The sequence below is a fragment of the Mauremys reevesii genome, unplaced genomic scaffold (assembly GCF_016161935.1).
Source record: "Mauremys reevesii isolate NIE-2019 unplaced genomic scaffold, ASM1616193v1 Contig19, whole genome shotgun sequence".
NCBI classification, from domain to species: Eukaryota; Metazoa; Chordata; order Testudines; family Geoemydidae; genus Mauremys; species Mauremys reevesii.
The window spans coordinates 278,101-289,567 of record NW_024100815.1 but is presented as its reverse complement, the minus strand read 5'-3'; the positions used below and the strand labels follow the sequence as shown (position 1 = coordinate 289,567).

At 46.7% G+C, this 11,467-nt stretch overlaps 1 protein-coding gene and 1 pseudogene across 1 annotated transcript; both read right to left on the bottom strand.

The window, feature by feature from the left end:
* Positions 1-1,658: 1,658 nt before the first annotated feature.
* On the bottom strand, positions 1,659-3,998 carry LOC120393352 (golgin subfamily A member 3-like). The gene is made up of 2 exons (XM_039517863.1): positions 3,931-3,998; positions 1,659-3,900 (listed from the first exon to the last, which is right to left on the bottom strand). Exon 2 carries the CDS (start codon positions 3,851-3,853, stop codon positions 1,931-1,933), a length of 1,923 nt encoding a protein of 640 aa, XP_039373797.1. The 5' UTR covers positions 3,854-3,900; positions 3,931-3,998; the 3' UTR covers positions 1,659-1,930.
* Positions 3,999-4,356: 358 nt separating this feature from the next.
* Positions 4,357-4,999, bottom strand: LOC120393348 (annotated as a pseudogene).
* Between the last annotated feature and the right edge of the window lie 6,468 nt (positions 5,000-11,467).

The following is an 11,467-nucleotide window of genomic DNA, read 5'->3' as shown; positions in this document are numbered from 1 at the left end:
GTGTCCCCCCTTGCAAGGATTCCCAGCACCCACGAGTTACTCATGTGGGTATTGAACATAAAATTTTCCCCATGCAAAAATACATTTTGTTTTCAAACAATCCAAGGACTTAGTTGACACGGAGAATTTTTTTAGAAAAAGGGCAAAATAGCTTGACATTTCAAAAGAAATCACTGTTTAATTTTCTTTATAGTTCAAACATTATTTTAAAGGAGTTGAACTCAGATGTTCCTGAGGTTTAACAAGGACTTGTATACATAGCTCCCAGAATGGAACCTGTGCAAACAAAAAATAAACAATAATAGTGTCTTTTAAATTCACTGTATTTTTAAAGACACACAGAGGAGAATCAGCCAGGCTGATTCATTGTATTTCCCCTGTGCTGATGAAGGAATTAGAGACAATAACAGAGCTTGACAAAACCAGCTAAAGCCACCAAACCAACTGGAGGGTTAAATCTATCAATCAGCAGTAAATATGAAATATAGGGGGGTGGGATCAGGGCGATGCCCTGGGGAGAAGCCCAGAGAACTCCTCTTCCCCAAATGTCAGAAGAGGGAAGGTGCTGGGATTTTTATCCGAATGCCCTCCCTGAGTCCTATTTAGAGATTCAGGTTCTTTAACATTATAGCTGTCCCAAGTTTGCATAGTGCAATGCTTGAATGTACATGAAGAGAAAGTAGAGAGTAAGTAGTAAAGTTCTTCCAATTTTAAACTAGATGTATATTAAATTAAATCTGTGCTAATTAATCAGATGCATAAAGAGTATTTAAGACAACAGCTCAGCCCCTCTCACCCACCCTCTCTCCATCACCATTGTCAACTTTCTCTGGATGTGTTTTTATGGATAAACTGAACTGATCTGACTGGCTGAATCAAACAATAAGTTGTTCTAAACGAATCACGATGCTTCAGGTCAATAACTGTTTGGGAAACATCTGTTACTTTACTTCCAGAAAATACCATCCTGGCCTGTTGCATCGCAAGAGCAGGAACAAAGTCCAAGCAGAGAGAGTGTGTGTGTATGCATCCATCTTTATTCATTCCCAGCATGCTCTTATATACAACATGATAAGCAATCACAATTGCTAATTAGTTAATTAAACCCACACAGCCGCAGCTGTAACTCATAGGGTAATTATCATTCTACACACCTGTCTACCTATTCACAATTAGCTGGCCAATGAGAACAAGCCCAAAGCCAGCCCTTCACACACAATTCTCAATCCAGAAGCCTTCAGCATCTCACATTCAATCCCACATCTCCCCCCTTTATTTACAATCAAAAGAAAAGGAAAAAGGAAAACAAGATAAAAACATTCACCAAACATTTTCAACTTATAACAGCATAACACCACAATCTATCTTAATCAAATATTATGTTATTCATAAAACATTTGCAACTCATAACAGCATAAGTTTATAACCTATCATAAACAAAAATTAAAACTTTATAAGATCAACCTATATGACCATTCAATCCTTAACATATAATTTCAAAAACATCAAACGAACAAAACAAAACACAATAAACAAATGATGTAACCTCTGCAGGACCCCCCCCCCCTTTTTTTTTTTTTTTTGAATCATCCCTCAGCTGTCAGGTGATCAAACTGACACTGAGGGTGGTGGGGGGTCTTAAGGAAAAAACATCAAACCACATGACAATACAACAACAATTCTGGCCAGAAAACAGACAACACAAAACATAACAAGGAACATAAAACATAAATCTTAGTTCTAAATAATAATTGCATGGTACCACACAGATTTTCTTTCAAACACAAAAAATCATCTCAAGTGAGTAATTCATTCATGGAGGATCAGACAGAAAAAGTCCTGGCAGAGCTAACAAACAGCTCTCCTCCGGGGGCTCTGGTTTCGCGACATCTGAGCGCGTCTCGTGAGGCTCCTCCGCATCTGCCTGCCGTCACTCCGGAGGACGCAACCAAGGCCGGACCCACCTTGCTGGCATCCACCTGGGACCCGCATCAGTGGCAACACACACATAACCCCTGCCCCACGTTAGCAAGTCAACTGGTCCTTTCCATATTTGCTGCTGATAATCAAACCATTTGACCGAGGGTCGGGGGGCCGCACCCTGCTCTTCCCCAGTCATCCCGCTGACATGTTTAATCGCGGGGGGCACCTGGCTGTTTTTACCAAGATGTAACCAATTAAGCACGTAAAGAGCTTGCAGCAACCGAGCGGCAGGCGTCTTATCCAAGGCGTCTGCCCGCTCACTGCAAATCCCCCCTTTTTGTCTTAAAAGGAGCGCCTTAAAAGAGGCATGAGCACATTCAATAATAGCGTGTAGTTTGTCTGCTTCAGCCTGAAGGGTTTGGACAAGCAGTTCTTTGGCTCGTAGCTCCTTCTTAATTTCACTCAGCTCAAGAACAGCAGCTCTATAATGACGACGGTTATGTGCTGCATCTACTTTGGCTGCCGCAACCTGCTTTTGAAGGTTATTAACTTTTGACTTTTCTCTTTCTAAGGCAGTCTGTAAAGCTTGAATATTTAGGACTGCTTGAACCCGGAGATTCAGCTGCACCAGGTCTGCCTCTCTCTCTGCTAGTACTGTTTCGGGGATGTTGCTGTGCTCTCGCAAAGCAATGTTAGACTGACCAAAACCAGTGAGCTTCCCCCGTTCATGTTCCAGTTCGAGGGTCAATTTCTTATTTATTTCTTCCAAACGTTTTATCTTTCTCCTGAAACCTCTAGATTCTCGAAGCTCCTGGCTGGTGATTGAAATTACTTCTTGCAGCTCTTTCTCCGACATCATCTTACTGTGGCTAACAGCCTGCAGCTCTATCTCCAAAGCTTGAATCCGTTCATGGGAAGCCTGGTTATTTCCTCCATCAGCGATTTGTGCATCCTGTTCTTTTTGCACTGACTGGAGGTGGCTTTCTAACTCCACTATCTGCTGGTGAACCTGGGATACTTCCTTCTGAAGTCTTGAGCATTCAACATCAATGGACTGCTTTTCACTTCGAAGTTTCAGTAACTCCCGTTTTAATTCTTTCACTTCCAAATCCAGCTGCTTCTTTGTAGATTTCAATTCACTAATCAGCTGGTCCTGTGAACTTGCATCTCTTTGATAAGCTTCCACCATTACCTTTTGCTGTAAGAACTGCTCCTTTACTTTTTGGGTCTGTTTCTTCAGGCTGGCACTTTCCTGTTGCAGATTTTCCACCTGTTTCAATTGTGCCAAGATTTCTGATACTGCCTCAGTACTTTCACCTAAGAAGTTTGCTCCTTCATCAAGTTCTTCTTTGCTTGCTTTTGCTGCCTGCAGAGCTACCTCTAGGACAATCTTCTCATTCTGCAAATATTGGATCGTGTCATCCTTAGAAATAACATCACCCTGGAATTCCTCTAACCTGGCCACCAGCTCATCATATTGAGTCTGTAGGTCATTTAGGGACTGCTCTTTGGTGTGCAATGATTCTTGGGTTAAGGTGAGCTGCTTCATGAGCACTAGATGCTCTTGCTGTAAAGATTCAAACTGTAGATCTCGCTGATGCAGAATCAATTTAACCTGTTCCAGTTCTCGCTCCAGTGTTACTGCAAAATCAGCCATTTTCTGAAGTTGTCTTCTCTCATCCTCAAACTCCTCCAATCGTCTCTGCGCGGTGAGCCATACTGGACTCAGGGAGAAAACCTCCTTATCGCCCTGAGCCACCGATTTCCAGAGCTCACAGCCCAACCGCTCCCAAACAGTATTATTACTTGATTGAACGGAAAGTCCCCCTCTTCGTCCCCACCGCAACAGGCGGGATAACGCATCAGAGGGGAACTTTTCTCCCCACCGCTCCGTGATGCGTATCAAATCTGCTGACGCAGCAGTTCCCATATTAGCTGCTCACTTCTTGGTTCGAGTGTGCCTCCCTTGTCAGATGCCCTGCGGCTCCCAGCCGCTCGCTCGAACACCCTGCGGCTCCCAGCCACTTGTCAGGTACGCCTCCTTTCTTCGGACGCCCCGCGGCTTCCCAGCCGCTCGTTCGGATTCCCTGCGGCTCCCAGCCGCTTGTCAGGCACGCCTCCTCTCTCGGACGCCCTGCAGCTCTCAGCTGCTCGCTCGGACGCCGTGCAGCTCCCAGCTTTGATGCGTTCCCACTTGGCGCGGCGGTTCTGGAACCAGATCTTGACCTGTACCTCACTGAGCTTGAGGGCGTGAGCGATCTGCGAGCGCTCCGTCAGGCTCAGGTACTTCTTGCAATGGAATTCCTTCTCCAGCTCCAGCAGCTGCTCGCTCGTGAAAGCCGTGCGCCTTTTTTTTTTTTTTTTTTTCTTCCCGGCCGCTCGACGCTGGGACTTCAGGCGCGTCTCTCTTTTTCTTTTTATCAATTCAGGTCACCAACACTATCTTCATTCAAGATTGGCAACAGTGGTACTAGTACTTATCTTGTTTTAGTTCTGTTTGCCTTCTTGATAGTTCACGATTTGTCTTCTAGTGACTTCAGTTATGAGTTTAGTTCTCTTTGCATTTCATTCATTTCCTTTGCCTCAGCCTTCTCATACTTTCCTCTCCTTCTCCTAGTGATAACCAGTACAATAATTCCAGCAACAATTGCTAGTACCACCACTACAATGACTGCAATAACACCAGCAGTCAGACGTTTCATGGAAAACTCTGGGGGCTTTTCATCAACATAATAGATTAGAGCTTGATCAAATTTTAGAGGTTCTTCACTGATGTTTATCTGTAGTGTGAGTCACCTTTGACATCTTTTTCAAAGTAGTAAGCCACGTCAGATATATCCACACTCTTGGCAGACTTCTGGGAAACATTTTGTTTCAGTTCAATAGTGATATAAGGTTTTTCATACACAACATCAGTTATATACTCTGGATTCAGCGAGTAACGCTCCTTAAATTCATTTTTGATGATTTCCTTCAAAAGAGAAGCATCCACAGCTGTACTTCTCTCACTGTGTTTTGTTTCAATGATGATCCAGCTTGTTCTGACTAGTTCACTGCACTGTAAGTCTGTATCACATCGGGGTCACCATTTGTTGCATCGCAAGAGCAGGAACGAAGTCCAAGCAGAGAGAGAGAGAGTGTGTGTGTATGCATCCATCTTTATTCATTCCCAGCATGCTCTTATATACAACATGATAAGCAATCACAATTGCTAATTAGTTAATTAAACCCACACAGCCGCAGCTGTAACTCATAGGGTAATTATCATTCTACACACCTGTCTACCTATTCACAATTAGCTGGCCAATGAGAACAAGCCCAAAGCCAGCCCTTCACACACAATTCTCAATCCAGAAGCCTTCAGCATCTCACATTCAATCCCACACTGGCCACCATGGATGTAGAGGCTCTCTACACCAACATCCCACACGCTGATGGAATACATGCTGTCAGGAACAGTATCCTTGATGATGCCACAGCACAACTGGTTGCTGAGCTCTGTGCCTTTATCCTCAGACACAACTATTTCAAATTTGATGACAATATATATCTCCAGATCAGTGGCACCGCTATGGGCACCCGCATGGCCCCACAATATGCCAATATTTTTATGGCTGACCTGGAACAACGCTTCCTCAGATCCCGTCCACTCACGCCCCTTCTCTACCTACGCTACATTGATGACATCTTCATCATCTGGACCCATGGGAAAGAGACTCTGGAAAAATTCCACCACGATTTCAACAGCTTCCACCCCACCATCAACCTCAGCCTGGACCAATCTACACGGGAGGTCCACTTCCTAGACACTACGGTGCAAATAATTGATGGACACATTAACACCACCCTATACCGAAAACCTACTGACCGCTATGCCTACCTTCATGCCTCCAGCTTCCATCCCGGGCACACCACAAGATCCATTGTCTACAGCCAAGCACTGAGGTACAACCGCATCTGCTCTAACCCCACAGACAGAGACCAACACCTACAAAATTTCCGCCAAGCATTCTCAAAACTACAGTACCCGCACGAGGAAATAAGGAGACAGATCAACAGAGCCAGACGTGTACCCAGAAGCCTCCTACTGCAAGACAAACCCAAGAAAGAAACCAACAGGACTCCACTGGCCATCACATACAGTCCCCAGCTAAAACCCCTCCAGCGCATCATCAGGGATCTACAACCCATCCTGGAGAATGATCCCACACTTTCACAGGCCTTGGGTGGCAGGCCAGTCCTCGCCCACAGACAACCTGCCAACCTGAAGCATATTCTCACCAGTAACTGCACACCGCACCATAGTAACTCTAGCTCAGGAACCAACCCATGCAACAAACCTCGATTCCAACTCTGCCCACATATCTACACCAGTAACACCATCACAGGACCTAACCAGATCAGCCACACCATCACCGGTTCATTCACCTGCACGTCCACCAATGTAATATATGCCATCATATGCCAGCAATGCCCCTCTGCTATGTACATCGGCCAAACTGGACAGTCTCTAAGGAAAAGGATAAATGGACACAAATCAGATATTAGGAATGGCAATATACAAAAACCTGTAGGAGAACACTTCAACCTCCCTGGCCACACAATAGCAGATCTTAAGGTGGCCATCCTGCAGCAAAAAAACTTCAGGACCAGACTTCAAAGAGAAACTGCTGAGCTCCAGTTCATCTGCAAATTTGACACCATCAGCTCAGGATTAAACAAAGACTGTGAATGGCTTGCCAATTACAGAACCAGTTTCTCCTCCCTTGGTTTTCACACCTCAACTGCTAGAACAGGGCCTCATCCTCCCTGATTGAACTAACCTCGTTATCTCTAGCTTGCTTCTTGCTTGCATATATAAACCTGCCCCTGGAAATTTCCACCACTTGCATCTGAAGAAGTGGGTATTCACCCACGAAAGCTCATGCTGCAGAACGTCTGTTAGTCTATAAGGTGCCACAGGATTCTTTGTTGCTTTTGTAGTTTCAGAACGGTTGGTGGCTCCTTCCCTCCAAGCCCAGGTCTGAAGGCAGGACGGCAGTGAGGGTGGCAATGCTGTGACTCTCCTACAACAACCTTTGAACTCTTCCTCTCTTCCATTTTGGTGGGGAAGCCCACCAAACAACATCTCATTGAGATGGACGTGTTCCCAGGGAATGTCTCAATTACAAGGAATCAACATTTCCCAGCTGAAATAAATGTTGTGCTGGAAAACGTTCTTTTGGTGCTAAGTCCCAAGTTTGTTCTGCCTTACTGAGCTGCCTAGCATGCAAGCACATACAGAAACGCTGCCCAACATGTAACGTCACAGTATTGAATTTTAACACAACTGGAAATACATCAGAGCATCAACATTTTCTGTTTTACAAGGTCTCTCCTTTTTTGGAACCCTTGTTTCTAAAAAAGCCATGCGAGACTTGAATCAAATTTCAGTGACTAATTATCATGTGTGTGGCATCATCATTAATGCGTGTTCTATTAGTTAGGTTATTGTCTTCTTTAGGAAATTTGGGGAAACAGGAGCCCTGGGAAACCCTCCTCCTCATACACACTGCACATTTGCTGCTACCTGGTGCTGGCTGAGCAGTAGCATTGTGACATCAGAGAGGATCCACCACTCAGCACCCCGTCCCTCCAGTTCATTTGCATACTTGCGGAGAATGAATAGCAACCTGGCTACCATGGCAAGAGCTACCTTTGATGACTGATTGCCCCCTTATTACCAGAGCATCATTACAGAAAGGAAGTTTGTAAAGAAACAGGGCCAGATATGGATAGCCGCGATAGCCTCCTGCTGTGCTCATTTGACTTCCTTGAAAAAGGGACCTTCACAAAAATAAGAATGGCAATAAAATATATATTGAAAAGAACAGATGAGTAAGAGCTTCATTGTTTAAACAGTACATAGAAAGAAAAAACTATTATATATTAAGAAAAAAATAAGGAAAGTAACAAACCAAAAACCCCTTCATTTAACATTACTTAAGTTTGCTTTCATTAATAAAATAAACCATAAAATAATTAGGAAAAGAAAGTCAGGATTTTCAAAAATGATTAAAAGGTTACGACATTTTTACGCTTCAGCTGACAGCCATTGGTTCTTGTTGTGCCATTTTTGGCTAGATCGAATTAGCCCTGCCCCGTGAAATCCGATCTCCCTGTCCTGCTGGACCCCCCAGCCAGGAGAACCCAGTAGGGGCCTCCTAGCTGTTTCTCTGCCCGGCTGGGGACAGGACTTCCTCTCCATGGGGATATCAGACACACCTGCAGAGGCAATGCAGAAGTGAGTGTGCTGCATCAGCCCGGTGTTGGGCTCAGGGCTTTGGCCTTGGCAGCTTCTGCTCCAGTCACATCTCTGGGTGCCCGGACTCAGAGCTTCTGGCCCCCTGTGGCTGCAGCCAGGGCTGGGGCACTGGGCTCAGGACTTTCATGCCCTTCCCAACTCCTGACGGCACTCTGGGTACCTGGGCTCAGGGCTTCTGCCTGGCATCTGAAGTGAGAGCTCTGGGCTTCCCTTGCAGTTCCTTCTGGGGCTCAGGGGTCCATTTCTCTGAATGCCCCAAAAATGGTAGGAGCCGAGCTGTTCCCAAGTAATAGGTAGGAGCTGAGGTGCTACAACATGAAACCTCTCTGAGGCTCTTATCTGCTCCACAGGGACGTCTGTCTTCTCACTCAATTAGCCGTGGGAAAGGGGAAAACCCCAAGGAGGCTCCTCCTCGCGCTCACAGGCTGTCGGGGGCAGAGAATTCACCCCAAGGCCACGCTTGTGAGTCTGTATCATAACACGCATGCACAACAGCACTGCACAAAGTTTATAAACGTCACCTTAACTCTGATGGTTCCTAACGTTTAAAGGCCCCCAGGGGTGCAACTTGGAGCTGGGGTACCGCTGAGCTCTCTGTCTCCCCAGCCTGGGCGCCCTCACACTGCTGCTGGGAGAAGATGCAGCTCGCTCCCGTCCCTGCACTCACACAAACCTTTGCACAGGCAGGACACACCCAGCTGCAGGGACCAGGAAGCTTCTCCCAGCTCCCCAGCCTAGGTCCCCAGTGCTGCAGCGTCTTGCCCTGGCCAAAAGCCTGACGGGATCACTTTATTACCCAGTCTGCTCCTCCCTCCAAGTGGAGAGGATCATGCACCAGTCTCTGGTCCTGAGCAGGTGCCCCAACCACATCTAGCAAAACGAAGAGTTTTAGGGGGAAATAGAACACACATTGATTAACTATGCAAAGATAGGCTTGAAGGGATTGTAAGCAATGAGCGCACAGCTCAATGCAGGTTACCCAAGAACTGAACCAAAAGAACCCTCTGCTTTGGCCTCAGCGGCAGATCTGGGGCGGTGAGAGCTGAATTCCAGACTCACTTTCCTGCTCAGCCGCAGCTCTTTCCCCAGGTCTCTCCTCGCCGGCAGGCTCCGGCTCAGCGGCTGGCTCCAGCCACCGCAGAGTCCGAACCCTCCCTGCCCCTCAGAGCTGGGCACAAAGGGGCCTAATGCAGATCTCTCCCCCATACAGACCCGGCTGGGGCAGCAGCAGCAGCAGCAGCCCAGGCACCCACCGGCCCCCCAGCAGCCCCCACACTCCAAATGCCCTGCACCGCACACACCCGCCGGCCTCACAGCTCCTCCCCACCCTCCCATGGTCTCATGGGCTCATAGACTCGAAGGTCAGAAGGGACCATAATGATCATCTAGTCCCACCTCCTTCACAACGCAGGCCACACAATCTCACCCATCCACTTCTATAGCAAACCCCTAACCTATGTCTGACTTACTGAACTCCTCAAATTGTGCTTTGAAGACCTCAAGCTGCAGAGAATCCTCTAGCAAGTGACCAGTGCCCCATGCTGCAGAGGAAGGCGAGAAACCTCCAGGGCCTCTGCCAATCTGCCCTGGAGGAAAATTCCTTCCCGACCCCAAAGATGCTGATCACTTAAACCCTTAGCATGTGGGCAAGACTCACCAGCCAGCACCCACGAGAGAATTCTCTGCAGTAACTCACATCCCAACCCATCTAACATCCCATCCAGACCACTGGGCATACTTACCTGCTGAGAATCAAAGATCAATTGCCAAATTCATTGCCAAAATTAGGCTAGCCCATCATACCATCCCCTCCATAAACGTATTAAGCGTAGTCTTGAAGCCAGATATGTCTTTTGCCCCCAATACTCCCCTTGGAAGGCAAGTCTAAACTCCCTAGTGTCCACTTGATAGCCACTGGTTCTTCTTCTTCTGCACAGCATCGCTCGTGGAGAACAAGGTCCTGCACATCTACAGTCGTACTCCATCTTTGTTTCAAGAATGAAAACAAACTAGCGCCTCAGGGGACCGGAACGGATTTCAGCTGATGGACAGCTTTCCTCAGTGTTTGTACATTTTAACAGGAATATATTGAATGATGAAATTCATTTCACGTCCCCGTTCAGCGGAACTCCTGAACATACAGGAGATGGATATGAAAATATAGATCACTTAAAAAAGAGGACATGTAAGAGAGCAGCTGGACTTGAACCAGAAACCTCTCGATCCACCCTCAAATGCACCACCACTGAGTTCCCTGAGGCAGCTGAGTGTTGGAGCCAGTGATCTTGAAGAGTATGAAGGGGACACTTATTTCAAAGAGCTTCTCTTCCATTCCCAGACATGAGTGGTTTTAAAAATGGAGTTTCATTACATTTTCTATGTGCATGTAAACACCACAGCTTGCACAATCCCCACAACTGCTCAGTCTCACCAGAGCACAATAACTTTGGAGGCCCCAAACCCAGCTCTGCGGCCTTTAACCTCTTCAGCAGTTCTCCAATGCCTTAAAGCCACAGGGCACAGCATGGAATTTGACCCCATTAATCCTAAATCAATTTGGATGAAAAATCTTTGCAAAAATATTTTGTTTTCCAAACCAAAAGCATCTCCCGTTTGTGGCGTCCCCTTAAACTGTCTCTTCGCACACAAAGAGGAGACACTTTAATTTGGAAATGAGATAAGATGCTTCAGTCAGGGTAAGCAGTTGCTCCCCTTCATGACTGAAAGATCATAAAATGCCAGTAAAATTGACTTTCAGCCCTTACACAGCAGACCCCACTGACGGCATCTCCCCGGGGCCGGGTGGAGCCAGCTCACCTTATCAAACCTTCCCATACCCGGGGGAATGGGAAAGTGAGGCTGCAGCGCCACCTAGCGGCCACAGGACAAATCGCCGGCTGCTGCACCTGTGGGCACTGGGAGTTCGCTTAACATGGAAAGCTGCCTAATGCAAGGTTGGCAAAACGGGGGTCTGCTGCACTACATCATCATCTGCAATGACTCAACCCGATAGGACACCTCCTGTGCTATGCTGCTACTAGTGACCCTCTCAAACAGGTCCCCACAGCTCCCCAGCCTCCCCACACCAGGAGGCAGCTAGGAGAGGCTTGTTACACTGCTCTACAGCCAAAATGCTTCTGAAATAAATGGAGTCCAACTTTACTAATTCTGGGTCACTGAGAACGAAAATGATGCTTAAAATTCGTGATTGGCTCTAGTTTTCAAGATATGCTATTGAGT